Source organism: Rhinolophus sinicus, chromosome 13 (genome assembly GCF_057876585.1).
Source record: "Rhinolophus sinicus isolate RSI-liver-muscle chromosome 13, RSI-T2T, whole genome shotgun sequence".
NCBI classification, from domain to species: Eukaryota; Metazoa; Chordata; class Mammalia; order Chiroptera; family Rhinolophidae; genus Rhinolophus; species Rhinolophus sinicus.
This window is the reverse complement of record NC_142513.1, coordinates 12,117,567-12,142,867: the sequence shown is the minus strand read 5'-3', so window position 1 is coordinate 12,142,867 and position 25,301 is coordinate 12,117,567. Positions and strand designations below refer to the sequence as shown.

Genomic DNA, 25,301 nt, shown 5'->3' with positions numbered 1-25,301 from the left:
AAACTATGTGCCAGCCTCTGTCCTAAGCTCTTTGCACACATGAACTCGTTCTCACAACCCTGTGAGATAAGGGCCACCACTATCCCCATTTTACAGATTAGGAAACTGAGGCACAGAGTGGTTTAATTTGTCACCAGCAGTGAGGATTCAAACTCAGGTAGCCTGACTAAAGCTAAAATGAACTACCCCTGCACTCAGTTAGGTTAGACCTGGCGCCTGTTATAACTGGGTTGTACACAAAGGATTGTGGAAGCCAGGCTACAGCCAGTGAGGGCAGGGATCAAGGGAGGAGAAGAGGGTGTCTGAGCTGGGTTGAAGAATTTGCCAGGCTCATTAGAGAAAGAAGGGTTCCTAGGAGGGAGAACCACGTGTGCAAAGACCCAAAGGCTTAAATGTGCCCTGTCCAGGGTAGGAATAATAAATTGCCCAGTGTGGCTGGAACCAGAGAGGGGAGGGGTGATTGTTGGAAGAGAGGCAGGGAGGGAGGAGAAGAAACTTGGATTTGATTCTAGAAGCAGTGGAGAGCCTTGAAGGACTTGCAACGGGAGTGGCCAGGTCAGATTTCACTTTAGCTAGATCACGCTGATGGCCTTCCGTTGAACCCACTGTAGGGAGAGCTAAAGGCAGAGACCAGGCAGAGGCAAAACTCCAGGGTGGAGGTGATGGCAGAACCTCCTTCCTTCCTGGGTGTCCCCACCCTCCCCTCCCATCACCAGTACGAAGCACCTATAAGCGCTCAGAAAACAGACGAAGTGGAAAGGGTCGAGCGGGAATAATACTGCCTGGGATGTAGTGTGGACACCCACTCCCCCATCCCCATCCCGGTAGCTGCGCCCAAGACCCAAAGGCTCCATAAAGGAGGGACAGTGGGGAAAGAAAGCAGCCTCACCCCGGCATCCCCCCGGGTCCAGCGTCCTGCTGCGACCTACCCCTACCCCAGTCCGGGGCATCCTCCAAGGGCCGCCGGCTCGCCCTGACTCAGATCGAAACCCCTGCGACCTCCCTCCTTCCTGCAGGGCGAGGCGCCACCGCAGCGGGTCCGCGAAGCTGCCCACGCCCAGCGCCAGCTGCTGGTAGCCCGCCGCGAGCCTGCCGAGCTCGTCGAGCGCCGCCCTGCACTCGACCGCCACCGCCTCGGACTCCTGCGACCGGGGGCCTTTCCACATCCCGCTGCCGGACTCGCCTCTTCTAGGAGCCGGAAGGCGCTCGGGTGGCGCCAGCCGGGGTGGCGCCCTGCCCAGCCAAGCAGCCCCTGACACCCGCTCCTCGATCCTTCCCTCACTCAGACCAAACGCTTTGCAACGATTGCTTTTATTCCTTCTAGAAAGGGATCCCGAAAGGGGCCGCGCCTCCCTCCCGGGCGGGGAATGGCACGGAGCGGGGAGAAGCCCCGTCACCCGAGGGTGGCGCGGTTTCGGTGGAGGCGAGGGCCGACTTCTTACTGCACGCCCTCCATCATCTTCAGGAACTCTGCGGGAAGGAGAGAGAGGGACGGGCGGTCAGGGGTCCCCTCGGGACGCAGAACCCTGCGCGGGGGGCGCGGTGTCAGGGGGCGGCGAGTGAGGCCTGGCCAGGGCGCCCGCCACGCCGAAACCGGGCCCGCGGGAGGAACTCGGTCAGGCCAGCCCCGCCCCGCCCGTGAGGCTAGCGGCCCGCGTGGGTGTCCCGCCCCGGATGCTCTCCACGCGGCTCTGTCCCGGCTCCCCAGGCCTGTGGCCCTCACCGTCGAAGTCAATGCGGCCATCGTTGTTCTTATCCCCGTCTTTCATCAGGGATTCGATCTCCTCATCTGTCACGTGCTCCCCAGAGGACCTGAAGATCTCGGCCAGCTCCTCCGCATCGATGTAGCCGTCTGCGTTCCTTCGGGCGGAGGGACAGGGCGGGACTCAGGGCAGGCAGGGGCTCGCTGCCCCGGCCACACTCCACACCCCACCCCCAGCACCCCCACTCCGAGAACCTCCGTGCCCTGCGGACCGGTCTCCCACTGCTCAGCGCCTGCCTCGGCTCCCAGGCCCCCAATGCACCTGTCGAAGACGCGGAAACACTCGGCCAGCTCCTCCTCGCTCTTCCCTTTCGCGTCCTCTTTCATCTGGCGCACCATCATGACCAAGAACTCCTCGAAGTCGATGGTGCCGCTGCCTGAAGGGAGCAGGTGGTGAGTGACCCTGAGTCCCGGACACCTGGTTGCCCCCCTCTCCCGATTCCCCCTCGCACCCTGCCTGGGAAGGCCACCCGCTCACCGTCCTCATCCACCTCCTCAATGATGGCGTCCAGCTCCTCTTTGGTGGGTGTCTGGCCCAGCATTCTCATCACCGTGCCCAACTCCTTGACGCTGATGTCCCCGCCACCATCAGCGTCAAACATGTCAAAGGCGGCCTTGAACTCTGCGAAGTGAAGGAAGGCAGAGGGCTGAGGTAAGCCTGGCTGGACTGTCAGCCTCACATCTACCTTCCCACCCTGCCCAGATACCAAACATCCCCCCAGCAGACATCAACCCAACAGTTACCCTGCCACTCCACTCACCAGCAATCATCTCCTCGCTGAGGTAGGACCGGGCCTCGGCCTGTTGGTCTGTCTGCAGGAGACACAGAGTCAGATGACAGAAGGGGCAGCCCTGGGGCGAATTCTTGCCTTAACCCCTGGGTCCTCAACCCCCAGCTCTATAAGCACCCCTTGGTCGTCAGGAAGAACAACTCCAAACTAGCCATCCCTTCTGCCTGCCCCCACAGCCCCGGACTCCAGTTTTGGATAACTAGAGAGGAAACATTATGTCCAAGGCCTTCACGCTTGTCAATCAGAAGTCAAGTCAGGAATCCCCCAGTAACCTTGGGGGTCACTTGATGTCCCCTCATACCCTCACCTCTTCTGAGCAGCTTTTCAGGGATGAAATGAAATTAGGGCTGTGAAAGGACTTTGTAAAGCGCCAGCACCAGTCCAGCGTGATTTCCCCATTTTTCCTAGCTCCTAATGGTATCTAGTACTTTAATAGGTGCTCAATAAATGTTTGTTCTCAAATAAATCACACAACACCATGTTACTGAGCACCCACTAAGTGTCAGGCCATAACCCAAGCACTAGGAGCACCAAGCAGAATCAGACACCTCATCCTTCCCCTCTGGGAACTTGCAGAGGTGGAGATTTTAAGCTTCCTTCTTATGACTCAGTCATTAGAGTAAATGCCACTCATGCCAGGCAGAACATGATGGGGGCCTTCCAGGGGTGAAAATAAGATTCCTGTGGGGGTTTCTGGTCACATCTAAGCCAAGCCATCTGGATGGGGGGCTTTGGACTGTGGCTGGCGGTGAGGAAGGGCTGAGGCACCCAAGGAGTTCATCTGGCTGGTGGCTGGCCCTCCCCCTTGCCCCCCTCCGCCTTGCCTGTGCCAGGAGGACAAGCTAATTTTAGTCTGGTGAGGGCAACAGCAGCTGGCCTCCAGGGTCTAGTTACTCCTTGAAGTGCAGTGGGGAGGGGGATCTCAGAGGAAGATGATAGCTCCAAAGCAGACCCCCTCTGTGGGAGGCTGGGGTCTCTCTAACTCTGGCCTGTCATCTTCTGCCCCTTCTCATCACCCTTGGAGCTTGAGGCCCTGGAGGCCTCCCACCTTCCAAAGGAGCCTTTCTTCTCCCACTAGCAGGAGGGTTTGGCCAGGCTTCTCCAGCTTATCCCTGCCACTGGTTCGCTGGTGTGACTCACTCTGGCCCTCAGGGTCCCCATCTCTACCAAGCTAAGGTAGACACAAGCTAAGACACCCCGGTCACAGGTCAATGACCAACATTGCTGGAAGTCCCAGAAGGTCTGCAGGAAATCGGCACGCCTTGAGGGCCAATGCCTGGGACATCCCCGCCCTGCCTTCCAAGAGAAGTCCAAGGCTTTCCTCCCAGGCTTCCTCCTAGACACCTGGGTTGCAGGAACCTTCACATTCCATCTTTAAACATACAAGTTACTGCCCCACAGAGCACCCAGATTTGGCTTTAAAGAGCCCAGGAGTCCTCCAGTAAGCGAAGGGATGAAGTCCCTTCTTGTCCTTACCATGGTTCCTAGTCACAGGGACTCCTCTGCTGCCGGTTACCTCCTCTGCACTCCACCACCCAAAGATGCCCTGGCCGGCTCCAGGCCCTGGGATTTGTAGGGGCACCTTATCCTCCCACCTCCCTGCTCCCCAGGACTGGATGCCCTGGCCAATCAGATCCTGGGGTCAGTGAGTCCCCCCTCCTCCCGGAGTCCTAGCCCATTGCCTAATTTAGCCAAGGGCCCTTGCAGAGAAATTGAAGCCTCAGAGCAGGTGGCAGGCCTTGACGTCCTAGATTCTTATGAGGAGAACCCGCCCTGCTCCACTGCCTTCGGGAGCCCCCTCCAAGAAGCACACTTGCTCCACGATGGGTGAGGACAATCAGAATAGAGAAAAGTGAGGCTACATGGTGGAGTGGGGAGAGCACAAACCTTGAAGTCCAAAACCCAAAATCTAAGTCCTGCCTCGGCAAGCTGTGTAACCTTAGACAGGTGGCAATGCTGCTCTGAGCTTCTGTTCCCTTGTCTGTGAGATGGGAATAGTCATAACCTCCCTCACAGAGAGACTGCGGTACACAGGAACCCAAGTACAAGTCACCTAGCTTGTGCCAGCTACATACTGTTGATGCTTGGCAAGTAGAATGTCCTGTCTTTGAACAGGACCTGAGGAAGGGAAAGTGACAGCCACAGTTATTGAACCTCTACAACATGCACACACTGTACTAAGCATTTTAACCACACGATCTCAGATCTCGTCCAGTACTCATCCTGTGAGGTGCCAACTATTGTTATGCCCTTTTTATTGGGGAGCTTTGCAAATCATAAAGGTCTATAGTCAGATTGGCGATTCGTATTAATCCTGACTGAGGGGAACTTGAGACAGACACTTCTTGGGGGACCCATCCAGAAGGAGAATTGTGTGGCAGGGTCCAGGAAACAGGATGTGCCCTTGGAGGAGAAATCAACATTGAAAGCAGATTCTTCTCTCAAGTTTACCTTCTCCAGGGAAAGGATTTAGAGATTTACTTTTTGGGGGAGGAGAGGACCAGAGGAAGTTTGTCTAAGAAGGTAAAGGGGCAGCGGACCCCTTGCTGGAGCTTGGTGAAGAAACCTGCGGGTGCTCAGCTGACCATCTGGAGAGTAAAGGGGTGGGCAGATCAAGTCAAGTCTGAAGGGGGCCTAGCCTGAGAATCCACAGGGTCCAGCCTGGGCGTCAGGAGGTAGGCAACACTCATGACAATGGTTAAAGCAACAGAAAGAGCTCTGAGACAACTGAGCACAGAGTCTGGGGCCAGTGAAAGCGGGCTGGACACCAAGGTAGGCAGATGGACAGTGGCAACTGGGCTGCCCTCTTCCCCTATATATAGACATTCCCAAAGGAAAGCTCAGAGGAGCCAGGCCAGGCTAAATAAGGCCCCTCCAAGCCAGACAGAGGGCCAAGGGGCGATGACACTCAAGGGATTCCAATTTGGACACAAACGTTGGAACCACTTGATCCCTTTGGAACAGAGTGTGGAACTCTCAGCAATCATTTGTTCATTGATTTGTTCTTTAATTTGTTCAGGGGCATAGATAATGTCTATATTCAGTGTGGCCAAGCAAGGTCCCACTGACCCCTCCAATCTCACTTCCCTTCCCTCCCCACCTTGCATGCTGCTTTGCTTTGGTCTGATGAAAATACAATTCAAAACACCACCGTTTATAGCCTCCAGGCCTTCACACATGCTGTTTTTTTCTGCCAGGAACTTCCCATCTTCCCTCTCTTCATCTGCTTACTTCTCTGTCTTTCTCAGCTTTAGCATTACTTCATCCAGGATCCCTCTTCCTCTACACCCAGGCCAAGAGAGTCTAAGGTGGTCTCCAGTAGTTTCCTCAGTCATAACACTGCGCATGCCACATGATCACAACCTGTTCTGAGTTCCACAGACAAGAGACAGTTTCCTATTCACCACTGCATTCCCCAGTACCCAGCCCTTGGCACTTAGCAAGTGTCCAATAAATATTGTGTGCTTTGTAAGAATAACTGAACTGAATGGCAACTGGTTCAATACAAGGAGGAAGTCACAGTTGAAGAACAACAGGAACAGGCAGCCTCAGGAGGTGAAAAGCTTCTTGTTACTGAATGCATGCAAGCAGGAATTTGATGACCATCTCTCCATACAGAGTCTAAGAGTAGTGCAATACAAGACATCAGGAGATCTCCTTGTTCTGGCCCTGTTTGTATGTCCCAGGGTAAGCCCGTTCCCCTCCCTGAGCTTCAGACTACCCATCTGGAAAACGGAAGTGCTAGGCCACATTTCTGAGTGACCCTCCTGCTCTGACAACCCATGGTTTTATGAATACCTGCTTTGTACCCAGATTGTGAGGCATATGCCAAAGTACAACTCAATATTCAGCCAACGTTTGGTGAATGAGTGAGTGTTGAGTGAATGAATGAATGATGTGTCTTTTTTGCCCCAACACCGAGCTGGTAAGCTGAAGGAAGAGTAGTTAGAAGTTTGAAATTACACAGACTTGGCCTTCATTCCAAGCTCTCCTATTTCCTAGCTGTGGATTTTGGGAAAATCAATTTGCCTCAGTTTCTTCATCTTGAAAATGGACCGTTATTGTCCAATAACAACCCCTTCCCTAGGATGTTGTGAGGATGAGACGTGACCCCATGTAAAGTGCCTAGGACAGGATGTACACGGAAACTCAATGGAACCTCAAGAAATGAGAGCCCCGCCCCCTCTGCACGTGGGAGGGCAGGGAATGTGTTTTCCATTCAAAGCTGTTTTCCCCAACCCCTCTCTCCTATGCCATTCCAAATGGGCGGGAGCTACTGTCAGAGAGATTTTATTTGTTCGATTGCATAACTAGCAATATCTGCCCTGTTAGGGACCAATATCTGGGCCTTCCCACACAGGTAGCGACAATAAATTCTTCTTGACCTGCTGCTACCATCCCGATAAAACATAAAACACAGCCCTCCATAGGAGTTGCTGAAAATGAGTGGGCCTGCTGCTTGGGAAAAGAACAGGAAAAGAACTCAGGAACCTGGGCTATCAGGCCCCATACTCAGAAACCTCTTGGCAAGCTGTGTGACTTTGGGCAAGTAACTCAGTCTCTCTGGGTTTCTTACCCTTTTGCCTACTTGCTTTATGTGAGGCTCAAGTGGAATTGTAAGAGCTTGTAAACACAGCAGAAACAATAATCATGTAACTGATCATTCTGTAAACCCCAGCTCTGTGCCAGGCACTGGACTACGGTCCTTACAAAAGCTGCAAAATTAGTACTAGTATTAATTGTACTTTTATACATGAGAAAACCTAGGCTCAGCGAGGTCAGATTCCAACCCAGATCACGGGTCTTCTCTTGGCCTTAGTTTTCTCACCGGAAAGATGGGTTTCCCACTGTCACGTAATGACTTTGGAGAGTTAGAGTGCTGGGTGGAAACTAGGAGCTATATTGGGTCCAGCCTGAGTCTCCGGGATGGGTGAGAGGACTCAAGGAGGGTGTGAGCCCCGCCGGATTGGAGACAATCCCGCAGGAGGCCTCTCGCCCAGGCCTACCCAGGATTCCCAAGTCTCTCCTAGAGCAAAGGGCCCGGGATTCCCGGGCGTCTCCGGGTAGCGGGCGGGGCTGGGGGCGGGGCGGCGGCAGGAAGCGGCAGGAGCGGCGCCCGGAGCTGCTGGGCCGGGTAGAGCCGGCCCGGCCTCTGTAAACGGCCGGGGGCTGCACCGGGACCCCTAGGCAGCGACGCGTCCCCGAGTGCACCGCTGGACGCAGGAGGTCTAGACGCTACAGGGGGCGAAAGAGACGTGGGTAGTAGAGTCCCGGCCCCTCCCGGGAAGTGCGCGGCCCCAAGCTGTGCGGGTGAGGGGAGGGGGATGCGAGATGAGTCCCGGGACTCTCAGGACCCCAACGGGCAGGGGCGGGGCCTCCGTGGCGCCCCTCCCTCCCCCAACCTGGACCCCTCCCCTCCTCCGTCCCGATCGGGGCCCGGGTCTTCCGCCAGGGCCCAGGACCCATAGTCACCCACTCCCCCTAGGGTGCCATGGCTTCGCGGCTCCTGCACCGGCTGCGGCACGCTCTGGCCGGCGAGGGCCCCGGGGAGGCGGCGGCCGGCCCCGAGGTCGAGCAGTTCCCGGAGAGCTCGGAGCTGGAGGACGACGACGCCGAGGGCCTGTCCTCCCGTCTCAGCGGCACCCTTAGCTTCACCAGCGCCGAGGATGCGGACGACGAGGACGACGAGGACGACGAAGACGACGGCCCAGACCCACTGCCCCGTGGGGACGAGGCGTCGGGAGAAGACACAGGCGAGTGCGGAGGACGAAGGCGGAAACCTTGGGGGCTCGATTAGGCCACCTCACTCACGTTCCCGAGATAGTCACAGGGCTCTGAGTTGATCCTGCCCAAACTCCGAAATTCTGACACTTTGAAGTGTCCCAGCCACCTCTTGGCTGTGTGACCTTGAGTCACAACACCTTTTTGAATCAAGGTCTCCCTAGTGTCAAATGGGGGAAATCACTCCCTTCTCAGAGTTGTTGCAGACATTAGCTGTACAAGAGTCAGGGATACAACGTGGTAATGTGCTAGGGATGTCTTGGGGGTGCAGATATTGAGTTAGTGCCTACTGTGCACTCATCTGCCAGGCACGATGTTTGGCATTCAGCCCCTCTCTGGCCCTCAGTTTCCGTTTATGACAAATGGGGATAAAGTTATGTCACCTGTTGGGAGGATGACTAGGGTCATAGAACGTGGTTTATGTGATCCTGGCTCCGGGCCCATTGATGTGACTGGTCTGTACTCATGCAGAACAGAACCCCCCACCTGATGGGCAGCGGGGTAGTCAGCACCTGGCACGGCAATTGCAGGATTTCTGGAAGAAGTCCCGGAACACCCTGGTACCCCAGCGGCTGCTCTTCGAAGTGACCAGCGCCAATGTGGTCAAGGATCCCCCCTCCAAGTACGTGGTGAGTGAGTGTCCGGGAACTCCTGAGCTGTGAGTCTACAAGTCTAGCTAAGAGAAAGTAGGGAAGACTTCAACTTCCTTGGGGGGAATGTGGCTATGTGGATATAAATGGCTGCCCCCATTTTACAGATGGAGAAACTGAGGCCAGAAAGGGGATGTAATTTGAACAAGTCTTCAGGCAATGACAGCTTCTCTGAAACTGAGTAAAAAAAGGATTATGGACCTGCTTCCTTTCCTGGTTTTGAGAATAAGAAAACTGGTGTGTGTGCCCCAACTTGCCTTGCCTCCCAGGGGTTTGCAAATTATAGCAAATGCAAGATACACTGGGAAGAATATTATCTGGATCAGATTTGAGACTCAAGTTGTATTGGTTAGTGGTTTTAAAAAAGTGGGTTTTGGATGCAGAACTTGATTCAAATCCCACTTATTACCAGTTGTTTGATCTTGGGTGAGTTGTGTAGCCTTGATGACCCCGTTTCCTCATCCGAGCAATGGGGATAATGCTGAGGATTGTCACAGGAATTAAATGAGACAGTGCACAGAAATGCCCTTAGCATTGGGCCTGGCATTATGAAGTCCTTGAGAAAATGTGTAAGATAAAAAATAGCTCTATTATTAACACTTAGCTCTGCATTGAAAATGCCTGGCTGTTGTGGCCTCCTTACAACCCAGGTCAATCAATTCTCGAGCACCCACCCTATACAGAATAATCTTATCCCAAGGGCTCCATTTAGGGACTTAGAGTGAAGAGCAATGTGGGGGAGGGCCTGGGCGTTCGTTTTTGTAGCTGTGGAAAGGAGAAACTGACATGGAAAATGAGGTCTGCCAGGTCCTGCTCCTGGCCAGGCCTGAAACACAGCCTGACTTGGCTAGTCCTGGCAGCGGCAGCTCCCTGCCTCTCACTTCCCTCCTCTTCACTACCCTCCTCCGTTTCTGACTCAGCAGGAAGGGGGCCTGGAGCCCTGTCCCACATCTGGGCCTCTCCACCCATCTCTGCTGCTGTTAGTAAACAAGGGCTACACCCATGGGGTGACTGCTTCAATTTGAGCAGGGATTGACTGATAATCGAGTTTTAAGTGGCGAAAGTCCTGGCCAGGCGTCGTGCACAGGAAGCGGACACCAAGGATCAGTTATCAAGGAGCAGCTGGGAAACAAGGAAGTATGGGGGTGACGCTGGGAAAAGAATCACAAGGTAGAGCAGGATGGCCAAGTATTATCTGGACGGCGCCTAGGGAAACGAATCACCTCCTTTTTCCCTACTGAACTTCTGGGGGCGAAGAACACAGGCTTTGGAACTACGTTGGCCTGGGTTGGAATCCCAGCTGGGCCATTTTCCAGCTGAGTCACTTAGAAGTCTGAAACCTTTGCCCTCTTTTTGAGCTGTCAGAGTAAGGACACTTTCCTTGCAGTGCTGTTGTGATGATTAAATGAAATAGATGTAAAGTGCTTGGCACAGTGTAGGTGCTCAGTTAATGGAGCTACTATCATTACTATCTATCTTGGCAGGACATTACAAGGATCAGATGAGATAATGGATATAAAATGGTTTGGGGCCAAAGAATTAAAAATAAAAATAAAATCCAGATGAACATAAGGGGGTCATTATAGACCATTCCTTGAAGTGTGTTCTACAGAAAATTGGTTTCCTGGAATGTTAGTAACTACTCCTTTAAAAACAAAAAAGATTTTACAGTTAATATGTTTTGGGAATGCAGAGTTGAACAACAGTAAAGTGAGTTTCTTTACTGTTTAACTTTTTAATCCTTAATATTAATATCACAGTACACTGTGAATGTTTGAGAGGAGGATAGAGTAGGCAAACCTAATTGACCAGGCGTAGTTATAATACTGGTAGTTTCACAGAACAAATTAGATTGAAAAATCTGGGTTTGAAATTAGTGTGCCTTTAACATCTAACACTTGCTAAACCCCCTTTTAAACCTGCTGGCTCAGCATTCTTATACAAGGTGTGATCAAACAAAATGGTGAATGTTTAAATTAAAAGTATTATAGTAAAAGACACATTGCCATTAATCCCCCTCAAAATACTCCCCCTTGCTTCAAACGCACATATGCTATCGTTCTTGCTACTTTCTGAAGCAGTTCTGGAAGTCCTCTTTCGTGAGTGTCTTCGGTTGTGCTGTCATGGCTGCCTCGATATCTTGAATCATTTTGACATTAGGAAAGGGCCAGAAGTCACACGGTGCCAGGTCCAGTGAATAAGGTGGATGAGGACACACCGTAATGTTTTTATTTGACAGAAATTGCCGTACCAGAAGTGATGTGTGACATGGAGCGTTGTCATGATGGAGGATGATTTATGGCACACTTGAAAACACACCTTCTCTCAACCGTAGCTCACACCCGATTGACTGCACCAAACAAGTTGAAACTTGTCACATACTGTTAGTAAGGTTTGACGTGCCACTTCCCGTATTGAAGATCCCAGCCTTTCCGTTGGATGACACTCGGCAAGAGCATTCACTGTATTTTGTGATCACAACGGAAAGGCTCGGTGTCACACATTACTTCTGGTATGGCAGTGTCTGCCAAATAAAAATATTACAGTGTGTCCTCATCCACCTTTTTCAGGGGATCTGGCACCGTGCGACTTCTGGCTGTTCCCCAAAATCAAAATGACCATGAAAGGTAAATGTTTTGAATTGATTTAGGACATCGAAGTAGCTACGACAACACAACTAAAGACAGTCATGAAAGACTTCCAGAACTGCTTTAGAAAATGGCAAGAACAATGGGATAAGTGTGTTTGAAACAAGGGGGAGTATTTTGAGGGGGATTAATGACAATGTGTCTTTAACTGTAATAAATTTTTTTCCCATTTAAACATTCACTGTATTTTTTTATCACACCTCGTAGATGAATCCATATTTGGGTTCTCATACCTGGGGGAAGGTTCACGGTCATCTTGTTTAGTGTTTCCCAAGCATTGGTCATTCCAATGCCACCTTCACGATTCTTGTCCCATCTAAATGCTATTTGTACCATTCTTTGCTTAACATTTTCCTTTAATAAACCGTTTTTGTTTTGTTTTGTTTTGGGCTTAAGCTTAAAAGATCACTTTATAGCACTAGGGTCTGTGGAAAGCCTCATTTGCCGTAAAGAGCAATGAAATGAAAAAGCAGTGAAATGAAAGTGTCATTAAACCCTGCCTGGATGCTGTTGCTTCAGGGCCCTGACCAGAGATCGTTTTTTGGCTCTTTTCTAAAAATGGAGCTAAAGTGTTGAAGTGCTTTTTTTGAAACCAAACTGAGAGCTTCTCAATTTGCCGTCAGGAAGACTCAAAGACAATCAAGGGAGAATGACCTCCTGCTTCTGATTGTGTCATTTACTCAAGCACGTACCACCTAAAAATCTCAGGACCAACATTTGTACAGGTTCTACACCCAAGTCAACACTAAATTGGGCCAACACTTAATTCACTAGAGAAGGAAGCAGACCCGAGAGCGGGACTGCCTGGCCTAAGGTCACAGAGTGCGAGTAGCTGACCTGGGGTTAAAACTTGAGTCAGAGTTCAGTGTACTTTTCACACTGATAGCTCCTGGGGTGTCTGAAGACCTGTCCTCCAGGTCTGGATTGGAACAACCTGGCTGGGGATATGGGGGCTGTGTCTAGACTAGAGCAGAGCTTCTCGAGTGTGGCTCAGAGGCCCAGGAGATTGGCACGGGTTTCAGCTGACACCTGGTTTTCCAGAGGGACTAGAGAGCTCACTGCCCAGTGGGAAGGGAGTACTTTCTGGAAGGGGCGAAAGGGCAGCAGCTCCAGGCACTGAAGATTATCTCTGTCTTTCTTTCCCCGTGCTACCTTGGGCCCGGGTCATTTCAGACAAGCCTCAGGTAAGATGGGACTGGGCTCCTTAGCTGCTGCTCCAGCAGCTCCCACCCTCCTGGGCCGTCTCAGGGGTGAAGGGAAGAGGTGGGGAAACAGAGCTGGAAGTGTGGGTGTGGGGAGAGAAGGGGCCCACGGACAACTGGCACCTGCCCTGACCCCCACCCTCCCTGCAGCTCTACACCCTCGCCGTGATGGGTCCCGGGCCACCAGATCGCCAGCCGGCCCAGATCTCTCGCCGCTACTCGGACTTTGAGCGGTTGCACCGAAACCTGCAGCGGCAGTTCCGGGGCCCCATGGCTGCCATCTCCTTCCCCCGTAAGCGGCTGCGCCGGAATTTCACAGCAGAGACCATTGCCCGCCGCAGCCGGGCCTTTGAGCAGTTTTTGAGCCACCTGCAGGCAGTCCCAGAGCTGCGCCATGCCCCAGACCTGCAGGACTTCTTCGTGCTGCCCGAGCTGCGGCGGGCACAGAGCCTCACCTGCACTGGCCTCTATCGTGAGGCTCTGGTGCTTTGGGCCAATGCCTGGCAGCTGCAGGCCAAGCTGGGAACCCCTTCGGGCCCAGATCGCCCTCTGCTGACTCTGGCTGGGCTGGCTGTATGCCACCAGGAGCTGGAGGACCCTGGGGAGGCCCGGGCATGCTGTGAGAGGGCCCTACAGCTGCTGGGTGACAAGAGCCCTCACCCCTTGTTGGCACCCTTTCTGGAGGCCCACGTCCGGCTCTCCTGGCGCCTAGGCCTGGACAAACGCGAATCAGAGGCCCGACTCCAGGCCCTGCAGGAGGCAGGTGTGACCCCCACACCACCCCCCAGTCTCAAAGAATTGCTCATCAAGGAGGTACTAGACTAACCTTGCCTAGACTTAAGGCCACCGTGGGGAGATGCGCTGCCCCAGGATGGCCAGGGGGTGGGTTTGGGGGCTGATGAGGCCCCGCACAACAGCTGGGAAGCTGTAGGGGGTGCTGGGAATCCCTAGAAGTTCTCCAAAGAATTTGTAGCAGACCCAGGAAACATGGTTCTCCTGTTGAGCCAGGCTCAGGACCAGCCTTGGCTGGGGATGCCTGGGGCGGTGCAGGGAGGGAGTCTGATACAGCCTCTTCAGCTTATGAACAGCTGGGGGCTCTGCTCCAGGTCGGGGTCAGTGTTCCCTTTCCCTTGGGCCTCCAAGCCAGCGAGGCAGCCTGGCCGAAGGGCCAGGGGCTCTGCCTCTGGAGTTGATGACTGGAGGGAGGGCTGCATTTCTGGCCCAGGAGAATTAAAGGCCAGCAGCTCCAGTGGTATCAGTCTCTTTATTGGATATGAGGGACAGAAGGCCCAGCCCTCACTGTAACTCCTGCCTCAGGAGTAGAGGGAAAAGGGAGATCCATGAAGCCCCAGGCCAAGCTGGCACCTCTGGCTACAGCTTGCTCTCTGAGACCCAGGGCTTCACTCGGATCACGCCCTCCTGGGAACAGGACACAGCCAGCACCCCGTCCCGACGCCACAGCTGCCCATGTACCAGCGCCCGGGAGCCACCTATGGGTAAGGAAAAGGGTAAGAACGGCCTTCTCTCTCCTTTGGCACAGCCAGATGTGCTTTGAAAAGGGTGCAATCCAGGTTGGGCGGCCACGTCCAGGGGCACACTGAGTGTTGTGGTCACCCCCAATCTCCAAGTGCCTCTGTATGAGCCTTGTATGGTCAGTCGTTGGGGAGTAACTCCTCCCATGGGCTCCCCACTTGACTGTTTAAAAGCACTTTCACATATCCTCTGGCTTCCTCAAAAAGCTCAGAGGTTCTGAGAACAACCTTGATCAGTAGCTTGGCTAAGCAGAACTGCCCCACCTCCGGCCACTTGTGTGAGGAAACCCATCAGTTCTCTTTATACTAAATCAAACCAGTCCCTGCAGGCTGGTGTTCCATGAAAAAACACCTCCACCCCCACCCCCAAGGGGACAAAGGGGCTGGGGAAGGGGACCTGGGGCCACGAGGTCTGGCCACCCCTCCCCTTGCTGCCCTTGGGCCTGTGTTTGATATTTGTGAAGGGGCCTGCTGGTTTCCCTTCAGCAGCACTTACTTAGTCCTCACACAGCCAAGTGAAGCTTGTTGTCCCCTTTTCCAGATGAGGACTCTGAAGTTCACAGAGGCTCAGGAGCTTGGCCTTAAGAATCAGGCCAAACCCAAGTGTCCTAACTTGAAGGCTGTCGATCCTCAACTGTGACGCTCTTTGTACTCGAGAGTCTCCCTTCCCTGATTTGTACTTGAGAGTCTCCCTTCCCTGAATATAAAGAGTCTCTTAAGTTTTGTCGCTGTTTTACAAAGCAAGGATTTTTTTGTGTGTGTTTTTTTTCATTTGAAATGTACTTCCTTGGAAAGGAACTCAGGGCTCTGAGACTAGACACTGATGAGTGGGTCTGGGTTTCCTTATGTCTCTGATGAGTGTCCAAGTAGTCGGGCCCTTAGAAACTGTTGACTACGCTGAGCCCCAACCAGGTTAACCAGCAGCATCGCTTAGGGAGCTTATTAAAAAGACAGTTTCCTGGACCTCTTCCAAGACCTGCTGAGTCAGAATCTGGGAATCAGAATCTGTTTTGAAAAAGCTCCCCCAGTGGTGGTCTGATGGACCACGGGGTTTGGATGCTACCGCTCTAATGCAACCCTGTTTGTTTAGATGGGGAAACAGGCTCAAAGAGGAGACAGGACTTACCCAAGATCATACTGAGAATCTGAAGTGGTTCTGGGACTAGAACTGTATCTCTGAGACAAAGTAAATCATATTCCCAGCATGTTACAGAAATTAAGAGCTGAGGAGGTGGCTCGCCCTCCAGCCTCCCCCTGTCATTTGAAGACCAGGCTGCCAAAGCCTAGGAGGGCAGGAGAAGTGACATGTGCAGTGCGCCCCACAGGATGTGGGTGGGGGACAGCATCACCCACAGAGCAGGCTCCCTGCCAGCCCAAGGTCAGTACCCGTGTCCCACGGGGCCCCACACTCACCAGCCCAGGGGCTCTTGCACTCATAGAGCATCCAGTGGTCAGCTCGGAAGGGGGCGTGGAACCACATGGAGTGGTCCAAGGAGGCCATGAAGCGCACCTGATGCTGATAGTGGTGGGGCAGCAGTGCTGTGCCCAGGAAGGCATAGTCCGAGATATAGGCGGCCACGCAGCAGTGCATCTTGATGTCGCCCTCCCCTGTAACAGGTCCCAGCCCCATCAGCCCTGGGATCCTGGGCTTTACAGCTCAGGACCTGCAGGGAGGTGGGGGACAAAGGGACTACTGTGCACGACATGCAGACTGTTCCCTGCATGAGGGCACCTGGCCCAAGGTGTATGTGTGACGGGGGACAGGAAGGTGGGGGTGGAGGGAGGGCAGGAATGAGGACCGAAATGCAGGCTTCACTCGTGAAGTCTCCCACACAGGCACCTGTGGTTAGCAGTGGACCTGGGGAAGAACCTCAGCAAGGTGCCTGCCTTCCCCAGAAGAGGCCCATAGGATTCCAGTCCCCTCCCCATTCGCCCCATGCAAAGGCCTGATGATCCTGGTGAGAAACTGAGCCAACTTCCCCCTCACGCAGATAAGGAAACGGGCCCCGAGAGGGGACGTAACATGCCCAGGGATACACAGGGCAAATAAGGTGATGCAGGCCTAGACCCCTGGGGAGTGTTTTCTTCCAGTCCAGGGGGTCTTCTTACCAATATGGCCCCGGGCTCGCACCCAGAACATCTGATTGGGCTCCCTGTTCTGCAGCTTGTGCAGGATGGGTGGGTTTACCATTTTGATCTCAATGGGCACCTCCTGGGCAGCAATTCGGTTCAGCCCCACTCGGTACTTCTCGTGAAGGTTAGGGTCCCTGAAAGTAAAGGGGCGAGGGGCTGGGGGAGACTCGGAAAGGGGAGCTGCCTCTCCTGACCCCCCTCATTCCTCCATAGGGACTCCTGACTTAGCCCCAAAGCTGGCAGGCAGGAGTGTCTAGTGTTTGAATCTTTTCTTTGTCTCTTACGAGCCATGTGTCCTTGGGCAGGTCAGTAGTCTCTCTGAGCCTATTTTCCCGTCTGTAAAATGTGGATAGTGACAGTAACCTACCTCATAGTAAATAAACATGTGGAGAAGAGAAGGTAAGGTATATACAGCCAACGCATCACAGGCATGATGCGTACCTCTAGTGTGCACTGTTCTAAGTATTTCACCCGCATTAACTCATTCCTCACAACAACCCTGTGACATTGGGACAGTGATCACATGAAATAAGCAGAGAGTCCAAGCCGCTAGCTCAGGAAGTGGAGACGGCAGGGTTCTGACCCAGGCAGTCTGGCTCCATGGTTAACCGCTTAACTACTTCATTATTCCCAACACTCAGAAAACAGGCTGCCCAACTGGGACTGAGTTATCTAACCCTAAGCAAGTAGGAACACTGTATCCCCAGGGGGAGGAGCCCATTTCCAGGGAAGCCCCGTGGCCACCCCTGGAGCTCTGCACCAGTATTTCTACTTTCATCCCTACCCTATTGAGCACTGTCCGTGGAAACTTCTGTGACGATGGAATGGTCTGTCTGCACTGTCCACCATGGCCGCCACGAGCCACAGGTGGCTATTGAGTGAATGCTTGAAACATGGCTGGTGGGACTGAGAAACAGAACTATTCATTCCATCAGGTGTTAATTTAATATAGTCATATGTGGCTAGTGGCTTTCTTGGTGGACAGCACAGCTCTAGATTTGGGGACCTTTAAGAACAATGTCCTTTCATTTCAGCAAACATTTCTGTGCTCTGACTGCATACCAGCCTCTGCTTATTCCTGTCTGTCAGTGGTGGTATTACTACAATTTACTGAGCACTCACTAAGTGCCTTATTATCTCTTATCTCATTTACTCCTCACCGCAGCCTCATGAGGTAGGAATTGATTAGCACCATTTTATAAAGAAGGGCATAGGCTCAGAGTGGGAAAGCAACTTGCCCAAACTCACACAGCTAGCAGAGACAGAGTCAAGATTTGAACCCAGGCCTTTCCCAGGTTCAAACCCACATCTGTCCCATCACACCCTACTGCCTCCCCAGCATGCAGCATAAGACAGGCGCTCTCCCTGTGATATAGCTGTGAAGTAGGCTGGGCAGAAATGACCATTCCCAGTTTTTAAAGTGAAGAAGCAGGGCTCCGAGTGGCTGGGGAGTCGGGCAAAGTCACACGGCAAATGGGCAATAATGGAGCACAGCCCTGGCCAGAATCCATGTGTCTGTCCTGTGTCATGACCCAGAGCTGTCCCTTGCCCTACCAGTTTCCCAACATTACCATCTGTGATCCAAGTATGCAATATGTTTTGCCAGGTGACATACAAAATATTTCAACATGCACTAAGGCAAAGGTAGCAGGGCCCTAGATCACTGCAGCAGGAACCCTCACCCCGCCAGCATTACCTTCTAGGCTGCCGGATCATGTGACCTCGGAGGAGGACGGCGTCACTCACAGACTGGGGACGTGAGTATTTACCAAGTAGGTATAGAAATCTCAATATTTTAACCACCAGTAAAGCTATACTGTGCCTGAACCGGCTGAAGCGTAAGCCCTGCATGTTACGTCACGACCCAGTACCCTTGCACATACACACAACCACACACACACAACTGAAACTAAACTTTCAACAAAAGGATTCTTACCCTTCCTGTATACAATACACTCTAATATCTTCTTTTCTCGTCTATATTTTTAAAATGCCAGTCAAGACGCCCAAAAGGATTCTATGACCCACTAACAGGTGGCAACTACAGCCTGCACGTTATCCTGGAGCCTCCAGGTCTCTCACCTTAAATACTGAGCAATGAGGGCCTCGTGGTCGAGCAGCTCTTCCGGTGGGGGCACAGTGGGCATGAAGCACTGGTGCTGCACAGGGCTGGGCTGGGCCTGCTGGAAGGAGGCCTGGCAGATGAAGATGGGCTTGCCATGTTGCACGGCCTTCACGGAGCGCACCGAGAAACTCGTCCCTGTTCGCGTCCGCTCCACCTGGTACAAAACTGGCACCTTTGGGTCCCCTGCAGAGGGCACAAGGGACACAGTGAGCCTGAGTGAGCCCCACGGGCCCTGTCATCATTACAATGGCTGGACAGGCACCTGTGCTACTCAGTCTCCATTTCTTTTCTGCTTGGTAGCTACTGACGGAGGCCAGGTATTGGGGATACAGAGAGAACACCAGACCCTGTCATAGGGATGTCCCCAGTGCAGGTGGAACTCCTCTCTGTCAACAGCACAGGACAAAAGGGACATCGCCAGATTCCCTGCATTCAGATCCAGCTCTGCCACTCACCAGCTGTGGGACCTTGGGAAAGTCACTTAACTTCTCTGAGCAGTTTATCCACCTCTAAAATGGGGATCATTATAATGTCCCTACCTCTCAGGATTTGAATGAGAATTAGTTCATAGTTGTAAAGTAGTTAGAATGCTATTCAGCTCCATACGTGTTTGTCAGATAAAATAAACATTCTCAGCTTTTTTCTTGTTCCACCTGTACCTGGGATCTTGTCATGAGTCCGGTACCATTTTTCTAGATCCAGTCAGCAGATCTGGCCTGCTACCTGTTTTCTTTGTTTTGTTCTTTTTTTTTTCTTTCTTTTCTTTCTTTCTTTACTTTTTTTTTTTTTTTTTTAGAACAAGCAAAGGCTACTTATTCAGTTTAGTATATCAAGGGAGTCAGCCACCATTACTTACGTTTGGTAGAGACTCAAAGGCAGGCAGGGGAGTGGGAAAGCTTTAGCGTGAAAAAAGAGGTTTCCAGCGTCCCCTGATTGGAGGCTGTTGGCACGGGCAAGCTGTGGGCAGTCTAACTAGAAGTGAGGCATCCTGTGTAATTGGTTAGAGGTGCATGTTTGGCTTTCTGCAGTTGGTCCTCGGCAGCATGAGCAAAAATTAGGGAAGCTGTCAGTTATTAACCAAGTCCTGGCTGTTTGGGGCTGATTGTTTTAGGGGCTGTGGTTTGCCTTCCTGGACTGGCTTGCTAGAAATGGTGGTCTGACTTCCTAAAGCCTGACACGTAGACAGTAGGCTGGCTTCCTGTGCTGGTTGCTACCAATTGTGGATCAGAGTTCTGTTTTTATATATGGTCTGGCCATTGTCTGTTTGAATCTTTTTTCTCTCAGGAAAAGCCTGTTGTCAGTCACTTCATCCTTGATACAAGTGGCGGTCCCTTGGCCCTTCTCCTTTGGGTGTCCATGCTCCCTAATGCAGGATGGGAGGCATTGGCCCCAGGTAGAGGACGAGCAGCCCTCGACCAGCAGGTCAGGGAGGATTTTTAGGGACAGAGAGTCTCCCTCGTGTCCCTGAAGTCCTTCACTATCTCTCTGAGTCAGGCTGACCTTGGAAAATCCTGAGACCTAGGCAATAAGACATCTTGGGGATGATTTTCAACTTTCAGATGAAAGAAGCAGGTCTACACAAGTGTTGCTTCCTCCACCCCAATCCAAATGGGGAGCTAAACAGGTATTCAGGGGGTGCATTCAATAGCAATAAACATCACTGGGAAGCCTTGAAGCCTGGCTGGTTTGCCAGCAGTCTGATATCAGGCATTGCCAAAGGGGACTTTTATGAGAATGGGGACTCCTCAAGGTCCAAGGCCTTTGACAAAGACTTTCTAAGAGTCCAGAAACTGAAGATAGCTATGTGTGCAGTCTGATTTCAGGGGCTAGAAAGGAAGCCAATAAATTTAAAAAGAAAAAAAAAGTTTTCATCCAATCCTTGGTCTGCAGCTAAAATGCAGTACATTCAGTTACGAGTGATTCCCTCCGTGTGAATGTTTCAGGCCCATTCTTGGAAATTATTAGTGGAACACGGCAGGTAGGCTCTGGAGTCGTATATTGAAGGAAGGGAGGTAACAGCTGTGGAGTGGGTACTCGGTGCCAGGTAGTGTTAGTTACCAAGGTATCTTCTCTCATGTTGCTCTCACAATGACTATGTAGAGTGCGTCTTATTCCCATTGTATAGGTGAGGAAACTGAGGCCACAGAGAACATTTTTTGGAATACAGCCAAGCCCGTTTGTTTACATATGTCTACTGTTGCTTTTGCCTAGAAAACCTAAACTATTTACTATCTTGCCCTTTACAGAATGTTTGCAGACTCCTGCTCTAGATTTTCCGAGCACTAAACCTATACTGAGTCAAATGACTCCTGTATTACATCCTGCTACTTCTCTAGAGAAACACTTTTAAAACAAAAACAAAAACCAAACTGACTAACACTCTAACCTGGGCTTTTAGAAAAAGAATTGATCTGATAAGTGGCCAAGGACCAACACCTCCCTCCCCAGTATCTTTTAATTAAAAATATCATTGGAAGGGTGGCCAGTAAGCTCAGCTGGTTAGAGTGTGGTGCTGATAACACCAAGGTTGCTGGTTCAATCCCCGCATGGGCTACTGTGACCTGCGCCCTCCTTAAAAATAAAAATCACTGGGACACCATCATTGGTTATAATAAGTGACGTACCCGGTAGAGGACCACATTACAAACTGGTGTCAAAATTAAATAAATAAACGGGGACACTTTTATAGTGAGTCAGGGCTGCTATACCAGAGAAAGTGACTTGCACTTTTATGCCTCAAACCTCTGAAATGTTCAAACGGGGCAGAATAACCTTTGGCCTAAAGCAACACTGTGCCCCAAAAAAAACTGTCTGCAGAGATAACAAGAATGCAGTTGTTATGACTACTGGACTGCAAATTTAAAACACTGTTTAGAATTAACATCACTGTTATATTACCTGCACCAAAAGAAATGCCTTCATTCTATTGATGTGATTGTTCCCCTTCCCTTTCTCATAAATACCCATTGCCTCTGTCTTCTAATGGCAACACTATTGGGGCTTCTGCGTGAATCAGTGCAACTGGCATAGCTTTTCTTCTGATCTCAAATAAACACTTGTTGCCTCTCACTTTGAAAGGCTTTTTTAGTTTTAGGTTAACACTGGTAAAAGAGCTTCCCTTTTTGCCTTGCTGCCAGGAAGCTCAGAACTAACTTTTGTATAAAACTGCAACAATATGCCTTAGCCTAGTTTTTTGACACAATCGTTTCCCCAAATCCCGTTACTATTAGACTCCTGTCCCTTGACTTTTATTGTGATAGTCCTATAACAGCTGCCAATTATTTTAAGCTGTCTTGAGGCCTTTCAAGAAGCAGGTAGGGACATAACTGATTGATTATTTTGAAACAGTAGCATGGTCATAGCTCATTTCATGCTGCCCCTGGATTGAGAATTTCCAAGGAAGAGGATCCTTCCCCCAGACCCTGGGATGGGCACCCTGGCAGCTCTCCCTTGGTTTGGAATGATCTCCCAAGACTGAAAGAGAAAAGCGCAAAAGGAGGGAAGAATGTGGAGCTTGGAGTCACACAAACCCCAAGTTCAAATCCTGGCTCTGCCTCCCTAAGCACTTCGAGAGAGCCAGTTACATGAGTATAACTTCTCCCGGTCCCAGTTTCCTTATAGGTAAAAGGATGGCAGGAATGTGTTTACTTCTGAGGACTAAACAAGATGGGTGTGTTCTATATCATGCAAATTTTAATTATTCCCATAAGTTTCTTATCAAAAAATAATGATAGTTATCATTTATGTAAAACTTTCAACATACCGGGTCCTGCACTAGATACTTTATCTGCAAAGACTCATAGAATTCTTTCAGACACTAGATGAAGAAACTGATTCAGAGGGATCAGGTAATGCCCCCACTGCCTCAAAACAAAACTGTCTCACTAGACTAGGATTACAATATCAAAAGGCCAGCATTTTTGCAATTTGAGTTTACAACCAAATTGAAGAAATAAATGGCACTTTTGCTCCCAATTGGCATAAGGGAAGACCGGGCCTGGGCCCACAGTAAGTATTCAAATACTTTATAGCAATGATTGTCAGGGAGGGACATGAGGACATACTATGAAAAGGTGTGTATGTTTACTATTATAACTATTTTGTATTTGTAAAATGAAGGGGGAAACCCCACTATTGTTTTCTTAATATGAATCACCTATTGTTTAGGTCCATAAATTCTTCTCAGCTGATGGGACTATGCAGAAGACAATGACTCTTAAAATTGGGGACATCTGCCTTAGGAGTGAGGGGAAGGGAGGGAAAGCAAGTTAGATTTTTGGTTCTCAAAAGAGAGCATGGGATTTTTAAAAAACTGCTCTCTTGCTCCTTAATTGGATCCCAGAGCTGTAAGCAGCTATAGAGATCATCTCGATAAAACACGCTTAGTCCTGCCCTCCTCCATTTTTTAGGTGGCATGAAGGAACCAAGCCTCAGAGAAAAGGGTAAGTAACCTCCCTCAAGGTCGCGTGGCGAATTAGTACTGAAACTAGAGCCACGGCCTCTTAATTCCCTGTCTGGTGCTTTCTTCTCCTACCCAAGCTGCCTATCTCCAAATTCCTAGTAAGAGATTACAGCACCCCTCTGAGCATCCAGCACAGCACTTAGCACCAGAAGGTATGAAAAGAATGAAGAACAAAGGACCCACAGGGAGCAGTTAAGCCTCAAAGTCTTGTGTCATTTGGGGCCAGATAACAAGCAGGTGTAAGGTCTAAACCTCTCCTCGGCCCCACCCAGGCCTTGTTCCCCTCTAAGCTCTGTGGCCAACTAACTCTCCCCCTTCCCCTCTGCCCACTTCCCCATCCTCCTCTCACCCGTTCACGGCTCAGTCAGCCCCCCAAGGCCAGGAAGAAGGAGCTACTGGGCCACCAGGGCTGGTTGGGAGCACGGAGGAGGTGGCTTACCTGCCCGTACAAAATAGCAGTGCAAGGAATGCACATGAACGTCTTCAGTCACAGACTTGGCTGCAGCCACCAGGGCCTGTCCCACGATCTGACCCCCAAACAACCGCTGGTTTGTGGGTACCCAGTAATGCCTTCCTCTGTGGGGAGAAGGAGAAAGCAGGAAAGACTTGGGGAGCTGGGCCAAATCCTACAGCCATCAGTGAGCGTCTAGTGCAGGATCTATTAACCTTATTGGGGTTTGGAATCCTTTTGAGAATCTGGACCCTTTCCTCAGACAAACATCCTTACATCACTCTGCATACAGCATACATCTTCAAGGTCTTCAGGATTGCCCAATACTTCTGTGGATTTTGATTAAGTATAACAAACCAACCCCTGTGTTTTACACTAAGAGAAGAGGGATCAGAGAGGGAGAGTGACTTGAGCAAGGTCATACAGCTTAAACACTGCCAATCCTAAACAGTATCTGGGTCTTCTAACCCCAAGGCCAGTGTTTCTTCCACTGCCCATTCCAGAGTAAGGCAAAACAAGGCCTTGAGTGACTAACACGAACCCCAAGGGCTGGGGGCGGAATGCATTAAGGCCTGGCACTTACTCCCCTCAACTCCGACAGCTCCATTCTTCCAAGAACTGGATTTAGAGCTCGAAGGGCCCTCAAACTTCAAGTCTAACTAACCCCCTTCAGTGTGCAGATGAGAAAACTGAGGCCCCAGAGGTGAAAACAGCAACTTGTCCAGTGCGTGAACTGTGTGGAGGCTGAAGGATTTAGGTCTCCAGCTTTCCAGGTCCCAGCACAACCCGTTTCCCATTTTTATATAATGCATTGCAAATAATCCTCCGGGAAGTTATTTGTAATTCATTAAGTAGGGGAAAGAGAAATTAACACCCAAAATAGCTCCCAATAAGCCAACAGGAGCCTTGAAGCTCAAAACTTAAATCCCCAGCTGCAGTCAAGAATTTAAGTGTTATCAGGAAGGAAAATGGCTCAGGCCTCAGAACGAATAAGGAGCTACCAGACCCCACAAAGTGGTGGTGGGGATGGGGTATGTAAAAGGAAAAGATAGCGAACATGCACGGAGCTGAGGATAAGTTTTAAACCTGATCAGCTGTGTGCTCTTGGGCAAACCACTGCCCTTTTTTAGGTAGGTTCCAGAGACATGACTCCTCAAGGGAGGTTGCTGAGAAGGATGTCTCAGGTCATCACTTTATTTGTCCAGACTGCCAATACCTCGTAGGGTTGGGGCTGCACAGACCCTGCGTGAAGAAGAGAGAAAGCCGGGACAGCGAGGACAGCTCTGCCAGGGACAAGTTCTCTCCCAATCGTGGCAGAACCTGCATCAAGCGCAGAGCCCATCCTCGTCCAGGAAGCTATGAACAGGAGGCTACAGGATGGCGGCAGTCGAGATCAGGAACCTCTGCCCCAATGAAGGATGCGGGCCAGATGCGGCCAGCTACCTGAAAAGATCCTCGTCCAGCGGCTCGAGGTTGAGCACGCTGGTGACCAGGACGCTGCGGAGGTCCCCGGGGGGATCGCCGCTGCCCTGCCCATCCTCCGGGGCCTGCGGAGAAGTCATAGGGATCACCTGCCTTCCGGACCCGTACACTGCACTGGTCCCGACTCGCGGAAAACCCGCATAGAACGCACAGTTTCCGGCAGATTGCCGTAGTAATCGGAAGTCCCTTTCAGGCCCTGAGAATGCAGTATGCAGGTTATGATTGGCCGGTGCATCTGTCAGTCTTAGGGAGTGTGGCTATCTTTCTCTAACGATTAGAGAG

General features: G+C 51.3%; 3 protein-coding genes across 10 annotated transcripts; 1 reads left to right on the top strand and 2 right to left on the bottom strand.

Annotated features, from left to right (window-relative positions):
- Positions 1–1,295: 1,295 nt before the first annotated feature.
- Positions 1,296–4,139, bottom strand: TNNC2 (troponin C2, fast skeletal type). The gene is made up of 6 exons (XM_019749711.3): positions 4,030–4,139; positions 2,524–2,575; positions 2,241–2,384; positions 2,025–2,139; positions 1,724–1,860; positions 1,296–1,470 (listed from the first exon to the last, which is right to left on the bottom strand). The coding sequence occupies exons 1-6, from the start codon at positions 4,030–4,032 to the stop codon at positions 1,439–1,441; spliced, it is 483 nt and encodes a 160-aa protein (XP_019605270.1). The 5' UTR covers positions 4,033–4,139; the 3' UTR covers positions 1,296–1,438.
- Positions 2,289–15,113, top strand: SNX21 (sorting nexin family member 21). 5 transcript variants are annotated; one of them, XM_074317845.2, is made up of 5 exons: positions 2,289–2,414; positions 8,039–8,306; positions 8,806–8,963; positions 12,985–14,342; positions 14,908–15,113. In XM_074317845.2, the coding sequence occupies exons 2-4, from the start codon at positions 8,045–8,047 to the stop codon at positions 13,657–13,659; spliced, it is 1,095 nt and encodes a 364-aa protein (XP_074173946.2). In that variant the 5' UTR covers positions 2,289–2,414; positions 8,039–8,044; the 3' UTR covers positions 13,660–14,342; positions 14,908–15,113. The 5 variants fall into 5 exon arrangements, with proteins under 5 accessions (XP_074173946.2, XP_019605264.2, XP_019605267.2 ...); XM_019749708.3 differs by lacking the exon at positions 2,289–2,414 and adding an exon at positions 7,649–7,808 and having other exon boundaries at positions 12,985–14,330; XM_088789093.1 differs by lacking the exon at positions 2,289–2,414 and adding an exon at positions 7,649–7,808.
- ACOT8 (acyl-CoA thioesterase 8) lies at positions 8,992–25,191 on the bottom strand. 4 transcript variants are annotated; one of them, XM_074317848.2, is made up of 6 exons: positions 24,981–25,191; positions 23,526–23,662; positions 18,582–18,807; positions 16,476–16,633; positions 15,780–15,974; positions 8,992–9,161 (listed from the first exon to the last, which is right to left on the bottom strand). In XM_074317848.2, the coding sequence occupies exons 1-6, from the start codon at positions 25,097–25,099 to the stop codon at positions 9,007–9,009; spliced, it is 990 nt and encodes a 329-aa protein (XP_074173949.1). In that variant the 5' UTR covers positions 25,100–25,191; the 3' UTR covers positions 8,992–9,006. The 4 variants fall into 4 exon arrangements, with proteins under 4 accessions (XP_074173949.1, XP_074173950.1, XP_019605268.1 ...); XM_074317849.2 differs by lacking the exon at positions 24,981–25,191 and adding an exon at positions 24,754–24,969; XM_019749709.3 differs by lacking the exon at positions 8,992–9,161 and adding an exon at positions 14,080–14,324 and having other exon boundaries at positions 24,981–25,188.
- Positions 25,192–25,301: the final 110 nt, after the last annotated feature.

Coding starts and splice junctions, on each gene's coding strand:
- TNNC2 (XM_019749711.3), bottom strand. Junction 2,385..2,523: donor CAGCGAGGAGATGATTGCTG/GTGAGTGGAGTG, acceptor TTCACTTCGCAG/AGTTCAAGGCCGCCTTTGAC. Junction 1,861..2,024: donor TGTTTCCGCGTCTTCGACAG/GTGCATTGGGGG, acceptor CTCCGCCCGAAG/GAACGCAGACGGCTACATCG.
- ACOT8 (XM_074317848.2), bottom strand. CDS start 25,099: ATGACTTCTCCGCAGGCCCCGGAGGATGGGCAGGGCAGCGGCGATCCC. Junction 18,808..23,525: donor CTGCTATTTTGTACGGGCAG/GTAAGCCACCTC, acceptor TGCCCTCTGCAG/GGGACCCAAAGGTGCCAGTT. Junction 16,634..18,581: donor CTCATTGCTCAGTATTTAAG/GTGAGAGACCTG, acceptor CTTTACTTTCAG/GGACCCTAACCTTCACGAGA.
- SNX21 (XM_074317845.2), top strand. CDS start 8,045: ATGGCTTCGCGGCTCCTGCACCGGCTGCGGCACGCTCTGGCCGGCGAG. Junction 8,307..8,805: donor GGCGTCGGGAGAAGACACAG/GCGAGTGCGGAG, acceptor GTACTCATGCAG/AACAGAACCCCCCACCTGAT. Junction 8,964..12,984: donor ATCCCCCCTCCAAGTACGTG/GTGAGTGAGTGT, acceptor CCCTCCCTGCAG/CTCTACACCCTCGCCGTGAT.